The following is a 17,018-nucleotide window of genomic DNA, read 5'->3' as shown; positions in this document are numbered from 1 at the left end:
AGATTTTGAGGCATTTTCCCACCAATCTTACCAATGAACCCATTGAAGTTAAAATCAACATTTTTCATACTTATTCTTATCAGTCAGCTTGGTTTCTTCTTTTTGCCTAACCATTTCCAAACCCAAGAATTTCAGCTTTTTTTTTTATTTTTACCTAAAACAGCTGACCGGTTTCAATCTGAACCGAGAGGCGATTTCAGTCAATTTAAGCAGGTTTGTCTATTTTTCGATTTTCTCTTGCAACCCTAGTTTGGACGAGGTACTTTTCTTCCTATTAGAAAGAAAAGAGCTTCACCTTGCAATTTGGGGGGGAAACGTTAGGAAACCCTCCAAATGAAAGATCTAGGAGCTATAGGAGTATTTTTATTTTACCTAAATCAGAGGAAAATGAAAATAATAAATCATGGCAATGAATTTATGAGTCCTATATATGTAGATGATGATTTGAACAATCGTATTAATAAGTAATTTTACAACCAAAACTTTCAAGAAGCAATTCTACAAACATTAGGGTGAGGGGGATCTGTGCATTAGTCCTATATTTAAAAGCGTTGTTAAGACTACCAAAATAAGACACAAAATTACTCTTACCCTATTGTACTTTCATGGTCTAGATATCAACATAATTTTCAGAGATTTTTCTTCACTTTATTGTGAGATCGAGAGAGAAGGAAGATAGCAGCAACAATGAAGAAAAACACAAAGAGAACGACAACCGGCAACGATCATGGGGCAATCATGATCGAAATCAAGGAACCAATGATATCAAACATTCAAAGAGTTGTACACATACTTGTGTGCCATAGCTAAAAGGAGCATCTAAAATGCTCTCCAACGATAAAAACTCAATACCAAAATTTGTTTCGCCACACTAATATCCAATCTCATTGCCGTCCTCGACTTGATGAGCAGTGTAATAAAATTGCTGCACTATGAACAGAATATTCAATTCGACCTATAGGAAGCATCAGAAGCTAAAGATTACATGTTAATTCACTCCCAATTTGGCACAAACGGGTTTCTAATTGGTTAAATTTTTCTGACAGCTATAATAACAACTTCCCCTATCAACAACATTTTAAATGTACAGCTACACTTCCAAAATGTAATGCAGCACAATAAATAATACAGGACAACACCCATTACCTGCACATGGCGAAAGCTTTAAGATAGAAGAGACTTCGTTCTGATGAACATCCTTCATATTTTGGTTAAATTTACAGCTCTTCCTCTCAACCATAGTTTTTTTTTCACCTTGTAGCCTGGCTTAAGGAGGAGATTTTACTTCCCTTCTAAGTAACTCCTGGAGATATGAGATATAGACCAGGTTGAACTTTAGGCAAAAACTTAAAAGCGGTACTCAAATCTGTTATAGACAGGATCTTACCTGCTTTGTTGCATCGATTGATAGGAGTTGTCTTTCTCTTTTCTCACGTTGACATTCTCCACACCAGCTGGAGAAATCTTTTTGATATTTCTTCAACTCTCTAAACACAGAACTACAACAAGATTTTGCCAAAAAGAGGAAATAAAGTGAGGAAAACACCGAAGGCAGCTGAGCATATGATATATTGTACATGTGATTGCGTTTCTCACTCAAAAACACCATCAACTAACAAAAAGTGCTTTTTAGAAAAAGTTGAAAGCACTATAAGAACTATAAAGTGCATTGTGAGAAAGCATTGCACTCGTTGAGTGCTCTTGGCCGGCTCTTGACTGAACTACTTGACTAGGAAGCACCAAAGGCTATGAAATGTACTGAACCAATCCTTAACAAGATTTGTTATTAAACACTTTTTACTAAATTAATTATAATTTAAAATGTTTTTACAACAAATGCTTCTACTAAGAAAACAAGTACTCCCAAACACAACTTAAGCCAACCAACAAAAAGAGAATGGATCAATTCAAGTCAAAAGATATTTTATGGGCATCAATCATTAACTGCCTTCAGCTAACTGCAAAATGCATGAGTAAGCATCACATTAGCATTTATTTAGCGCTCAGATTCAAGCTACAGAAAAAAAAAATATTTATATAACAGAAAACTTCACAGTATACAGTAATCTGATTCCTGTCCGGTCAAAATATATACACACACACATACAAATAACCCAATTCATCTAGTATAAGCTAATTCTTAATCTTGTGCTTGGCATCAGCCCAAACGTTGAATGGCATGTAAAAGTCCAATATAATACCTAATAAATATATACATCGTACTAAGATTACTAGTTATCACTTGCTGACATTCAAGGCTTATGTTGAACAAAATATCGCATCCATTTCCACTTAGTTTTACTTGGAATAAGGCAATCATTAAGATGTTGAAGTGTTAAGGAGAAAATACCTTCTGCACCACAAAAGTAAGTTGACCCGACGCCCAGATGTTGTAGCTCTAGCACCATGCCGATGACGACCACGATGAAGCACCGCATGCCCGGGAACATGGAGATAGTCAAAGATTTCCTAATACAAAGACCGTTATGGTAAATTTCACCCACCCCACAACAGCGAACTACTAAGAAAGACTACTCATTGATCTTGTAATGTAAAGCCAGACACTTGCATTGTCAGGTAAAAATGAGAAGTACACTTGCTTTCATGTACCATAGGCCTAATCTCCAGACTTCTCAAATTTTTATTCTTATGGAAAAAAATATTAATTATCCCAGCAATTAATGGTTAATTTTAATGAACTAATATCCAGATTCAGAAGCACCTACGCTATGATTTCATTCGATGAATGAAAACGGGCTACACTATGTATGCAGAATCTTGAGAAAATTTAAGGATTCACAATCACAGAACTGTTGGATTTGACAAAGCAACTTGAAATACAAATGAATGAACCACAAATACAGAAAAAAGAGTGCTGTCCTTAAGATTAGCATACCTCTGATTGGGTCTCTGTATTAACATGTTTGTCACATCGGATGCCACGAAAGAACAGTTCACCACCAGAAAATTGTTTACCCAAGCAAACGTTCAATGTGACTTCCGAATCATCCACATGAAAACCTACAGTAAAATAATTTTCAAGCAAAATTGATTAAAAGCTTCAATGTCAATAAATGAATATCAAACCTCTAGGAAAGAAGAATAACAAGAAAGCAACAAAACAAGAAAACAGATGTCATAAATTTACTGATTGCAATAACAACTACAGACAAAAATAAATAGGAAACTAAACCAAAGGACCAAAAATTAAATTACGGGGTTGAAAACAGTGTCAAGTAACACATAGGCCATAGCACTACGTGAATGCTTCATTAATTTTCCAATAAATTTAACACCACTAGTTAACAATAAGAACTTTTGGGATAAATTCATTATTGTAAATTAGTATATTAAAACTTCCAAAAAATACAAGGATGAAATAGACCAAGTGTAGGAATAGAAGGTAAAATTTGACCCCCCCCCCCAAAAAAAAAAAAAATCTCAACCAAATGCTTCTTTGCATAGAGCCTTTCTCCCTGGAGAGGAAGGGAGGTTTATTCATCAAGGACTAAAATTGATGCCTGAGCATATTTTAAAATGCATTAATGTATCAATATACAATAGATGCAAGTGACCAAAAGAAAGGGTCCTTGCGAATATTTATGAGATTTCATGATAAAAATAAATTATATAGAACTTAAAGTAGAAGCAAGAGATGTGTGAATGAAGAATATTTTTATTAGAACGTTTTGCATTGAGAAAAAACGGAAGAATACAAGAGCCTACAGAAAAACTAACCATAAAAGTGATCGGAGAAAAAGTGATCGGAGAAAAAGTGAGTGGAAGCACAACAGGGATCCATATGTTTAGCAATTGTGTATTTAACAAATGCATTTACAACAAAAGGGTTTTTCTTTTCTTGAGAACAATAATATAGAAAATGAAGTAGTTCGTATTAAAACCTACCAAGTTCCACATCTCTATCAATTCCATATTCTACAACAAAACCATGATGGGAATCCAGTGTGGCTCCTCCAACTTCTGGAAAGAAAACTACACAACACCAAAAGCAAAAACATGAGAAAAATAATGGCTCTTGCATTATACATGAAAACAACTTTCAAGGAGCAATCCCCTCAAATGTATTACCTCTTGATATAGGACGTATAAAATCATCCATCAACTTATCAAGCATGGTCTCTAAACCAAAGTCATCAAGAACAGCACCATATTTGTTCATTGTGTTTGGTCTCATGATTCTGAATTTCGTCTCGTGAACCCATCTTTCAAAGCTTTCCACCTAGAAAGAGAATAGTATTACACAGAAACCAAATCTCAGGGAAGTAAGAAAAGTTAACAAAGTTTAAATTATGGTACCTCAGATAACAGCTTTTCACAAAATTGTGGTTGAAGCATTTCAAATTTATAAATTCCTGGAGATGGTTCGGACATGATGCGTCTAAAGCTCTCCTCTGAATTCTCATTAATAGCTTTGAGAAATGAGGGGACGAAGAAGTTTGCAGCATGCATGCTGTAAAGCTCCCTGTGTAATGGCTGCACAGAGTAGGATAGCAACTCAGGGAATATATAAGGAAGCACTTTAAGTAACTGTCCATGGAATAAAAAAATGTAAACTAAGATTTATTACAAAAATATCAAGATCTCATCTTACTTCAATGCATTTTATTAACAAAGATAAGAGGTTAAAAAAATGCATTACGAGCCCAGAGACAAATTGCTAGTTTTCATTTTTTCTTTTCTTTTTTACTTGGGAAAACATAGCCTTCAAAAACCTTATTTTGCAACTTCCACTGATATCCAGTACCATTAGGACAAACCATGGAAAGTGGTCCTTGTAAATACTCAAAAGTCAAAGATTCCAATTTATAATGTAAAATTTATGTCATTAGATGATTTTGAAGCATATAAGAAAGGACTCCATAAATACTTGCACAAGTCTAAGCATGACTAATTCAGTTGCAGCTAAGACTTGCATTTACCTGATAGTTTGAAATAATCTTTTGTCTGTATTCTCTATGCCTCTGCACCTGATAATTCAATACATGAAATTGTGGGTAACAGAATATTTAAGATGAGAAAAATAGAATTTGGTAGAAGAAAATACATAGAAACATCTCGAATTCCATTGGCTAATGAAATGATAAAGTTAACTTTGATCTATAATATTTTTCTCTTTTATTAATTTAATGTGATATCAAGTAGAAGATCTCAAATAAAACTTTGTGCAATTTTATTTCCTTCACAGTCAAAGTTTCATTTCTCTCTTTCTGCCTCTTTATTTTACTTAAAGCTTCATGTTCCTCTAATTTCAAGGATACGAGTAAAACACATGGTAGGAGCCAAGAGGAAACGAATAAAGAAACAGATACATAAATAATAAAAAATCACATCACCCAACAGGTTTAAATTTTAAATTTAGCTTGACAATCTTTTTTTTCTTTAGAAAACCAAAACTAGCTACAATATGAAGTGAAAATCTTTATAAACATCAAAAACCATATCACAGAAGGCATACAGCCAAACAAGTTCAGGAAGACAAGTAAGCTAGCATTCACGTCTTTGCACATTGACAAATCAAAATCATGTAATATCACAGGCACAATATTAAATACTTTGCTCCACAATGTGGAAGATGTAGATTTCCAGAAGCTAATGGGTAAAGATATCATAAATCACGATGGGTAACTACATTAATCACTGGAAAGAAAAAGGGTAGATAAGCCATTTTTGAAAGATAGTTAATAATTGACAGAACTTCTTTGAAGCATTTAATTATTGATAGGACTTCTTTGAAGCGCTGTTAAATAGCCGCTGGCTTCAAGAAACTTGTTGAAACAGGATACAGTCATGCAAAGAATGATAAACCATTTCGTGGCTGAACAACTAGAAGGACACTCGTTCTCCCAGCTATTTCGATCTCAATAATTGTATAACCACAATGCAAACAAAGTTACAAAAGCCCTTAAGCAGTTACGCCTCAAAAAACGGTGCGACACGAATGAATGAGGCATGTAATTATATTCAACTATTAAATTTCTCATGCATTAGCTAGCAAAGTTTTAAGCCTCAAAATGTGATTTAAGAAAACAAGCTTCTTGCTTGAGAGATGCATTGAGAACAAAATTCAGATGCAATTCTTTTTGTAAATGTAATGTAAATTATATTTAGAACAGGATGTGAATTAAAATTGAGGATTTCTTTCAATAAAAACAATATTAACAATCATAATTCAAAAGTGTTTAGACCCATTTACATGTCTCAATAATCTTATAATATAACTATCTAACCTTACAATATTAGGGTTAGAGATGAGAAGAATTTAGAATATTTTATATTTAACATGCATAGCTACTAAGATTTGCACTCATGACCACAAGGACATCAAAATTTGCAGCTTGCCGTTTGAAATGCCAACCCAAAAAGCATCCAAGGATGACAAAAGGGTGATTAGAACGCAACAATGAACAAATAAGAAACAAATTAATACCTATTTGAAGGCCTGTGAAAATCTTAAATCACCAATCGACCCAAAATTTAATATTATATTTTCAACACTCCCCTCCACATGTGTGCTTGAAATATGAAGAAGACTCAATAAATGAAAATCAATTTTAATTAGGAAGGAAATCAAATAACAATGTAGGGGTTTGAACACATGACTCCTAAACCAACCCACTCTAATACCATTTTCAATCACCAATCAACCCAAAAGCTTGAGTTGAGGGTGAAGACAAATTTAATATTATATCATTCACCGCGTGGTTCACTATGCTAACCACCAAGTACATGAAGCACCTAGTGAAGCAAATATTATACCATTCAACGCATGGTTCACATCACCTTTCTGACCGACCAAATAAGTTAAGAGAACTAATGAGAAGTTTCTACAAAACTAACAAACAAAATAATAGATGCATGGTGTATCATCGCTAACAAAAGAAACGTGTTAAGAGTGTTCACCATAAAAAGTATTTTTAAAACTGTGGATCTAATTAGGTGCACGCCTAAATGAAATCAGCTTGCCCGTATGCAACTGTGCCAGAAATTAAGCACCTAGATAAAACAGCATCTGGAGCTAAGAAAGAATAGTTGGTTAGAACGTGAGAGTTTATCTAGAGTCCAAGCTAAAAAGCTCCCTGTGGGTAGTTTTCATGCTTGTGATGTACTTGTAGTTGCAAACTTTCCTATTTCTCATTAATGGATCTCAGTGACAGTCGTGTTTCTTATATTTTAAAATATTGAATTAGTAGAGTTAATTTAAATAGAAACAATTTCACATATGGTAAGGGATTGACCAAAAAGAAAAGAAAAGAACATCCAAGGACCAAGTTAAGGATGTAGCAAACTGACTTCCAATTGGAGAAAATAAAGTTGAAATTATTATGAGTCAAACGGCTGCAAAATTTAAACTACCAAAGAGGTACAATGGACATGGTACGTTGTTTATCATAATACAAATTAATATTGTTGATTACAATACTTATCTAGAAAAACAACAAAACCGGGTAGCAATATTTGTTTTTGTTAATCGTTTTTATCTTGCGGTTCTGTTTCATGATAAAATAAAAAGAAGAAAGAAATACACACTTGATATATATTTCATATTACTCATTATATGCCTTAGAAAGAAAATACTTTTGAAAAAATTAAAGTATCTTTCAAAATCACTCCATATTTCGTATTATTTGTATTCCTAAGAAAAAGCAATTTTTTTTTCTAAATTTTTGTGGTAAATTTTAAATTGGATTCCATGCTTTTTATTGAAGAAGTTGTAACTAAAAACTATTGGACCGTAAACTGTCCATAAACCTTTAAAGTTAAGCCTTTTGTCATCAGGTAGGGTGTTTCACCCAAAAACAAAAAGAAAAAAAGAAAAAGAAGAAGAATTCACCAAGTTCTCCAGGCAATGCTTGGTCACAATGCATGTCAAGCTCTTATCAGAATTTCAAAAGCTCGGATTTGGAACTACTAGCTTGAAAGAAATGACAGTATGTATGGAAGCTAAATAGATCTTTTAGGAAGCACACCCAACTGAAGTTCACCACTTCACTTCTATCAATGATTCCCCTGCTACTATTCATCTAACTAAAGCTCCCATTGTAAGCTCTAGGGGGATTTTGATTCTTGGAAAAGCTGTTTATCTTTCTTCATACTTGACATACTTTCTCCATTTTTTTCTTTATAAAATTTAATCCAATGTTCTGGAAATACTTCCAAGAAACATGGAAGTAATCAAATATAGAACATGATATAGGAGTAGACTATGCGTTCCCAGATTTTTACTTCAATGCAAAGCCTCCATTTTTTTTAAAAAATACAGTTGGGAATTGAACCTCCAACCTCTAAGAACAAAGTGCATGCAAATACCACTCAGTCAAGTTCGCAAGCCTCCAATTATAATTGCTCAAGACCAACATAAAGAATTTTCAACTAGTAATAAGGTACAAACGTTGACACCTCCCCCTTGCTTTCACCAAATTTGCTACAAAAATAAAAACCACAGACTCACTAGCAGAAGAGAAAAATTGTTCAAATACTATCCGCATCTTTTGCTTGACATATTAACATAAAAGTATAATCATCCATTGTACAAATAAAATTAACTAACGTGCGGTTGTAGCTTCCATCAGCCAAGTGAAAAGTCTACATATTCAAATAACTATGTTCCCGCCATGTGATCCACCATCACATAACAACGAAAATAAAAATCTTAATCCTTATCCACAAAACGCCGTCCACTAACAACTCATGAGATCATATGGCATTTGCTAAGTATTGGATTTCAATCTATAAAACAATTTCTTTTTGAAAAAAAATCATCATCTCTTCCTGTTTCTCCATTCACAACCAAGCAAACAAGTATTGAAAATTCATCACACAAACAGAGATAAACAATTTAAAACACTTACTCGGTTGCGTTCGCCTTCAGGAGCATATCGGAGTAGAATGTCCCTCATGTACTGAAGCTTAACTTCGCGTGCCACATTGAGCATATTGGGAGGCAAGTGCCTTTCCAGCATGCTGAAAAGGACAGGGCTGAATTCTAATTGCAGGTCTTCGTAGCTCTCCGACTTATGATCTTCCTTGGGTTGAAGACGAAGCCTGTGAGTTGAGAGAGACTGTGGTGTGGGGGAGACGACACCATTTCCATTGCCAGTCCCGGGAGCTTGGGGCTGCTTTCGTCGTTCCAGCGAAGCTTCCAGAGACATAGCTTCGCATCTGTGGAGGTGAAATAGGAGTGAAGGAAGAATTAGAGAAGCATGTTTGTGTGAAGAGAATGTGAGCAGTGGATTGAAATTAGGGTTAGGGAGAGAGGAAGAAGACGAAGATGGTGAAAGTTGCAGGCTAGGGTTAGGGCTCTGTTTTGTTAGTTGTCCACGTGTACTTGTGGGACCCGACCAATTACGTGGACGTCTAAACTATCTTTCAATCAAAACTTCATTTTTTAATCCATTTGATGGTTTTTTTTTTCTAAGACACAAATTGGAACTAGTTTCTAGTTTGATTGAGTAACGACTCGGTCGAATATCTTTCAACTCGTTTTTTTAGTCTATGAAAGGTCGATTATAGATAGTAAACTCGTAAGTTGTTTTGTATTGTGTTTGAATAAATAGAAAACTACGGATGAAATATAAGTATTTTCACATTTCGAAGGTCATCAACAATGGATTAGGTATTGGTTGGTACATGATAATGATTTCCACTAAAAAAACATAATAACACTTGAATTGAGCACGTTGGAGACGTCGTGGTTTAAGATTTTTATTTCAACAAGTTAGCAAAACTTAAAAGCTATTGGAACACTTTGTTTAATTGGAAGGCATTGGTTAGCTAAATATCACAATATAGCATTCTTCCTCACAGGTTCTTCAATAACAAATCATGTGCGTCGAGCTTAAAGGAAACAAAGTGGGACTAAGAGGATGCCTCTTGACAAGTGCGACTTCATGTGACTCTACCTATTTGATTCCTATTACCTTCAACCTCATGCATTAATGGAAGGTAGAAGAAAAACAAGTCATTTGTATTTGATCCATTGTCCCCACAATATTGTGAACTAGTTGGAATGGGGTTCTTTCAATGGTAAAACATTTCTCCAAAAATAATATTGTTCCCTTTAGTTTAAAATAGTTAATGCGAAATTCACAAAAACAATCGTAATTTTATCTTATTTAAACCTTAAATGACTCAAATACTACTAACTAAAAGAAAAAATCATATCGTTTTCTTTCTTTAAAAATCCACAAAGACTCTAAGTATTTATTTTCTTGACCACTCTAAAGTTTATCTTTGTATGTGATCGTATGTTATTTCTATATAAAGTTTTCTGTGTGTAAACTAATGGATGAATTTTCACTGGTTAAATGCTTAATGTACATGGATGTCAAAAACAAAATTAAGTTTTATGAAATATTTGTTTCATTTTAATGTATATTAAAAAATTTATTAGAATTTTCACTAATTTATTTTAATACAATTAGTATCTAATTGATTATTTGAAACTAAAGAAAATGAACTCGAATTTTCTAGTAGATAAAATCATCACTAGTAAAATTATTCATATATAAAATCTAATTTTAAAGGTTTAATTTAAACATATTCATCATCCAATTGTCAAAAATGGTAAAATTGATAAAATATTTACGAATATGTCAAGATTGTGAGTAGGATTTTGCATAAATAATTTTTTTTATCGTAAAAGAAAGAAGTCCTATCTTGACCATTAAACAAGAGTAGATAGTTTAAATATAACATATATAATAACAACAACGACATAAATTAAATTTTTATAAGGATGGAAACCAAGAATATTCTTGACTGCTCTCGTAATACAATTTATTCCAAACTGAATAAAATTTGGTCACTTATAATTACATAGGGTATTGTTTTTTCAAATCTGTACTTGTTACCTTGTTTAGTGTTTCATAAAGTCCTTAGCATTTTCTACTCCTCTTTCCTTTGGTAATCAAATACTTTAGATTTAGAAACAAACGCAACTAAGAAAAAGTGACTTTTAACGACGAACTTATTCTGACGTTAGCCACTTCAGAACAAAACCAATAATTTGGCAATATAGAAATCATCGACAAGGACCGTTTGGCAGTACATCATCTTCATCGCCGCACACTTGCCCCTGGCGGACTTCCCAATACAAAAACGTTCTCTCACACTTTTTTAAAGTACCAATTTTGGTCAATCGCGCCCACCCCGATCCACTCACCTACCCACTTAAACTACGATTGCAAACGAACCCAACTATTTTTTTTTTATAATTTTGTTCTTTCTCTTCCCATCTGCTCTCATATTAAAATCAACCCCAAACCCGTTTCGATTCTGTGTTTTTCCTTTTTACCCCATCAAGTCTTTCTCTCTGTTGACGAAGCCATGGCCTCCCTGAGCTTCGCTAAGTTGAACGCTTCCTCTTCGCAGTGGATTGCTCACCAATCCTTCTCTCAGAAGCGTGGGTCGTCTTCCGGTCGACGCCTTTCTGTTTCGATCCGTGCTGGGGCTTACTCCGATGAGCTTGTCCAGACCGCGGTGAGTTTTTTATTTGTTTGTGGCGATTTGATTTGGAAGGGTATGTGGGGTTGTTGTCGGGATTTGGATCTGATGTTTGATTTGCATTTATTGGAGTTTTGAGTTGATCGTGATGTATTTACTGATTGTTTGCGTTTGTGGGTGGGTTTTTTTTCTCTGTCTTTATCAAGGTTTGGATTTGTTTTTACTATGACTTTGACCAAGAAGTTGATTTTTCGCGATCTTTATTTAGTTGGGTGTTTTGGGTTTGTGTATTTTTTCCCTCTCTTCATTGAGATACGTTTGAGAGATTGGTTTTGGTGTTTGCAATTGTGGGTATTTGTTCACTAGTGAGATGATTATCATCATGTTACAATGATATTAGTAGTAGTCATGGACTTTTTCCCCTTTGGGTTTCGTTTTTTATTTTGAATATACTAGATCAATCTTTGATTTTTCATGAATTATGAATATTTAATAAGAAAAAGATCGTAGTCACTCTCAGAGCTTATACTATGCTTTAAATCATATTGCATGGCGTTGTGGAATGGCAAGATCACCTTCATATGCTGCAATGCGTGGAAATTCGGTTGTGTTCCTTATATTAAGTAATTATCTTGCTCTATTCTTTGGTTTGCAGAAATCAGTTGCATCACCTGGACGTGGTATTCTTGCCATTGATGAATCTAATGCAACATGTGGAAAGAGGTTAGCATCCATTGGCTTGGAAAATGACGAAACCAACAGACAAGCTTACAGACAGCTTTTGCTGACCACACCTGGCTTGGGAGAGTACATATCTGGGGCTATTCTTTTCGAGGAAACACTCTACCAATCAACCACAGATGGAAAGAAATTTGTTGATTGCTTACGGGAGGCAAAAATTATGCCTGGCATTAAAGTTGACAAGGTGAATTGTTCTTTTACCTTTCAATACGCATCAAACAGTTTTGGTTGCTGTTACAAGACTATTCAAAGTTTGTTAATCTAGAGTTTCGTTCACATTTGTATTGTTGTGTGGGTTTCAGGGTTTGGTTCCTTTGCCAGGATCTAACAGTGAATCTTGGTGTCAAGGCTTAGACGGACTGGCCTCAAGATCTGCTGAATATTATAAGCAAGGTGCTCGTTTTGCTAAGTGGTAAGTCAGATATGTTCTTCGTGAACTTGGGTTGAGTATTAGGTTATTAACGTTGAAGTTTGCCTTTTTTCTTGGAGCTTGTTTTTGTAAGTTCAAAGGCCCTCTTGTATAGGGTGGTTTTCTCCTCTAACATATATTGCTGGGTTAATTGTGCAAAATCTAAATCATGTTAAACATACAGGCGGACAGTTGTTAGCATTCCTTGTGGTCCTTCCGCTCTGGCTGTTAAGGAAGCTGCTTGGGGCCTTGCACGATATGCTGCCATTTCTCAGGTATATGGCTGTTCAATGAATTTGTTTACCATCCATCACTTTATCTATTTATAATAAATCATGGGGGATTCTGTAAATTAATGAATTCGGGTTTTGCTCTATCTGGTTGGAAATAAATACATGTTACAGGATCATATATTTGAAGAGATTTTTCATTACAATAAGATATTTTCTTTTCTCTCTTTAATAGAGATTTTACTATTAACTTTGTTAATGCAGGACAATGGCCTTGTACCTATTGTAGAACCTGAGATCCTTCTTGATGGGGACCATTCCATTGACAGGACACTTGAAGTGGCTGAAAAGGTCTGGTCAGAAGTGTTCTTTTATTTGGCTGAAAACAATGTTCTGTTTGAAGGAATCCTTCTAAAGCCTAGTATGGTAACACCCGGGGCCGAGCACAAGGAGAAGGCCTCTCCTGAAACTATTGCTAAATACACATTAAAGATGCTCAGGAGAAGAGTTCCTCCTGCAGTTCCTGGAATCATGGTATGAATAATTGAACTCCTTTTCAAGTGTTCCATGGCATACATAATTTTTCCCATCTCACATCTCAGTATTATGCATGTCACTCCAAGTTTTGTTTTGCTACTGAAACTGTAGATTTCTTCTACATATCATGGTTTGGTTGGTTTGTTTATCGGTTGAGTATTAATTGATTCATATAGTTTTCATGACCAGTAAGAATATTTAGTGGTCAAATGTTCTCATTGGAATCAATTCTACTCGATAAGTTTCTTTTCTTGGAATCTCACTCTTGGTGCCACTTATTTAAAATATTAAATAGTATCGAGTGTTTCATTTGCCAAATTGTCTAGGTTAGTGCAATTGTCTTGCAGTGTTGGGGGAAGCGTGTATAGGCTCATTCATCAAGTGAACATTTACAAATTAGATTAGGTTTCAGCATAGGGATAAAAACTATAGGTTTAAATACTACTTTCGTCCTTGTACTTTTAGTTTTGGTTCATTTTTGGTTCCTATTCCTTTTAAAGGTTTAATTTTGGTCCATGCAGTTTCAAAATGTTCACTTTGGTTTGGTCCTTTTACGTTCAAAAGTATCCATTTTTGTTCATTCATTTTTATTTTTACTCCATTTTAGAGGATCAGAATGGTCACTTTTGAAGGACTAAATGGAATCAAAGTTTAAAGTGTAAGGACCAAAATGAACATTCTGAAAGTCCAGGGATCATATAAATCAAAGCCAAAAGTACAAGGATCAAAGTACTTTTAACCTAAAACTTAACGAAAAGTTAACTGCTGAAAGATCTATAGGACGAAAACAGTGTTGTTCATCTTGATTTCTTGATGAACCCCTTTGACCTTTGGCTTTTTTATACAGTTCTTGACTCTTGGTTTGGGTTGGGTTGGGATGCATTTGCATTCCTTTGTTAAACAAACTTGTCTTAATTCCAGTTATTGATGAAAATCTTCTGTTTCATCTGCAGTTTTTGTCTGGAGGACAGTCTGAAGTGGAAGCAACACTGAACCTGAATGCCATGAACCAAAGTCCCAACCCCTGGCACGTATCCTTCTCTTACGCTCGTGCCCTACAGAACACCGTGCTCAAGACATGGCAAGGACGCCCCGAAAACGTGGAGTCTGCACAAAAAGCACTTCTGGTGCGTGCAAAGGCAAACTCCCTCGCCCAGCTTGGTAAGTACTCTGCTGAGGGTGAAAGTGACGATGCCAAGGCAGGAATGTTCGTGAAGGGATATACTTACTGAGCTTTGGTAAGTTGTTTTCACAACCGAAACTCAAATTGAATGTGTGCTGGGATTGAAGAAGACAAATTTTCTCTTTTTCTCTATAGGTTAAAAACCTTTCCTTTTCTTCCCTTGATAGAGAGCTTTTTATAATAAGACCTGTGAGAAACAAACTCAACTGAGAGAGTAATTAAATTGTATTCTACCTTCTTTTTACAAGTTAAAGTTCTTTAGTATATTGTAAGATTTGGCAAATCTGGCAAGTTTGAAAATGTAGTTTTGGAGATTTAGGCATTAATATATGCAGTAGGACTCTTATCCTTCCTGTAAAGTGAGGCCACTTTTGCTGGCAATAATTATGTTTGCCAAAAACATTTTAATTGATTATGCTGAAGTTTTATTTGGAATAATGGAGAAAATTATTGATATTGTCTATCTATCAGCGTTATGGTTTCGTTTGGTTAGGTATAGAAACAGAGTCAGAAAAGTGAGTGAGATACTAAACCTCTTTAATCATAAACCTCCTTAATTATTGGTGAATCATTTTTTCAGAAAAAGTTGGTTTTGGGATCCATTCACATTACGTTTTTGTCAACTTTTATTAACATAATTTTTCTTTTTCAAGTTTTAAGTTGACACAATTGAATGGATTAGAAATGAATCTTTTTGGAAAATAAATCGTTCGAATGGATACCTTCTTTAGTTTTGTTTAATTGTTTTCAAACAACCCTAAAAAAACCATGATTTTTGGTCAAGATTTTGGCCAAATTCATGAGAATTTCAGGCAAATGCATGAAAATTCCAATTGGGATTTCGATCGTGCACTTGACTACATGTGATGATCATTTTATCAATACTGAGCGATGAATTTTCATAAACTCGTGCCCTATGTTCAAACTGAATTTCATATTTCATTCTGATAAAGTTATTGCTGATTGTAACCATGGAAAAGCGCATTAGAAAATACAATTGAAATCTCCTTTTATATGCTACTTGAAAATAGATTCAAACATGTAGTCTCTTGAAATAATGCTAATTGCCTCTCTTGGTGTCTCATAAGTCAAGCCTAAGAGACCGGTTATTTTTCATCTTCAACTACAACGATAATGAAGGGATTGAAAACCTTGAAAACTACCTAAAGTTAAGCTCACTTCAATCCACCATCCTCAATATTAAAATGAAAGTTGGTTGATATTATATTTTTCGACCTTGCATGTGACAATTAGACAAATCATATCAAACAATCAAAATGCTCTAGATCTTAAAAGGAGATCACTTAACAACACAATAACTTATAGTTGTTTCAACGTCTAAAAAGGTAATTTGCTTGTCATAATTAATTCATATATATATATATATATATGTAGAAAGAGAGAGAAATCAAATCTAGGGGTAGGAGATGTAGTCAAAATTAGGGTTTTTGAATATTCCTTCTTACAATGATATAATCTCCAATTAATCACCAACTTAATCTCAACATGCATGAGATCTCAATATTGCTATATATTTATTAATGTTAAGGTAAATACAAAAAGTATTATATTCAAGATGTAATGAGCATTTTTCTTACTTGTGAAATGTTGTGTTCTCAGCACATTTGCTTAAATGTTCCTTATTGAACAAAGCAAAAGATAATTGGAAATTAATTGATAAATCTTAAAGCTTAAGAATCACTCTTCAATTCATAATGTGAAGAATTGCTATGGGCCAAATAGCCCAAGTGGTTTTTCATAAATATATCCATAAAATTGAGACCAAAAAAGTTCATCCATTGGTTCACATAACACTCAATTTTTTTAATCAACAAACAACATATTCATATATACATAGCTGTATAAATAGTTGAGAATAGTGTCTTCTTTTCAATTTATTGAAAAAGTTAGACAATTGTTTGACCAAACTTCTTTTAGGTGTAAATTGTTTACACTATTTAATCAATCTATATCATTTTTTTCACCTTTTTTAGTTTTGTTTTTCTACTTATTTTTTCTTTTATCAATGATTGCTCCTTTTATGTGTCTTGCATTTATGTGCTTACATTTATTTTCAGTCATAAATAATGAAAAATTAAACTTTTTTCCTTTAAAAAAAAAAAAAACAATGGTACGGTGTAATCAAAGTCTAAGATATTTCCATAAAAAATAGAGATAGTTTTAAATAAAACAAAACATTTATAACTTATTTTAAAAAATTTAATCTATAGATAATAATAGATGGCAATAAGCTTATGTATTGTAAATATTTTTAATCGTATTTATGCTAAATTTTGTAAATAATAAACGTTTGCAATTTGGAAATTTGAATTAATATTAGAATATTAAAGATAAAAGAGTTGAAGAATGCACATGTATTTTAACCCTTAGGCAAATATTGCCCACGTGATGTATCATATTTTAAAGTAGTATTAAGAAGAATAATATTTGTTTC

The 17,018-nt window shown here is 33.8% G+C and overlaps 2 protein-coding genes across 2 annotated transcripts; one reads left to right on the top strand and one right to left on the bottom strand.

Moving 5' to 3' along the window:
* Positions 1 to 706: 706 nt before the first annotated feature.
* On the bottom strand, positions 707 to 9,313 carry LOC101218320 (uncharacterized PKHD-type hydroxylase At1g22950). Its single transcript, XM_004147072.3, has 9 exons — positions 8,871 to 9,313; positions 4,941 to 4,988; positions 4,318 to 4,494; positions 4,090 to 4,240; positions 3,907 to 3,993; positions 2,897 to 3,021; positions 2,351 to 2,469; positions 1,388 to 1,499; positions 707 to 1,303 (listed from the first exon to the last, which is right to left on the bottom strand). The coding sequence occupies exons 1-9, from the start codon at positions 9,168 to 9,170 to the stop codon at positions 1,268 to 1,270; spliced, it is 1,155 nt and encodes a 384-aa protein (XP_004147120.1). The 5' UTR covers positions 9,171 to 9,313; the 3' UTR covers positions 707 to 1,267.
* Positions 9,314 to 11,110: 1,797 nt separating this feature from the next.
* Positions 11,111 to 15,026, top strand: LOC101218080 (fructose-bisphosphate aldolase 3, chloroplastic). The gene is made up of 6 exons (XM_004147071.3): positions 11,111 to 11,499; positions 12,119 to 12,388; positions 12,507 to 12,616; positions 12,798 to 12,888; positions 13,108 to 13,377; positions 14,334 to 15,026. The coding sequence occupies exons 1-6, from the start codon at positions 11,347 to 11,349 to the stop codon at positions 14,610 to 14,612; spliced, it is 1,173 nt and encodes a 390-aa protein (XP_004147119.1). The 5' UTR covers positions 11,111 to 11,346; the 3' UTR covers positions 14,613 to 15,026.
* The last annotated feature ends 1,992 nt before the right edge of the window (positions 15,027 to 17,018 follow it).

Source organism: Cucumis sativus, chromosome 5, assembly GCF_000004075.3.
Source record: "Cucumis sativus cultivar 9930 chromosome 5, Cucumber_9930_V3, whole genome shotgun sequence".
Lineage (NCBI taxonomy): Eukaryota > Viridiplantae > Streptophyta > Magnoliopsida > Cucurbitales > Cucurbitaceae > Cucumis > Cucumis sativus.
This window is presented reverse-complemented; position numbering and strand designations above follow the sequence as displayed.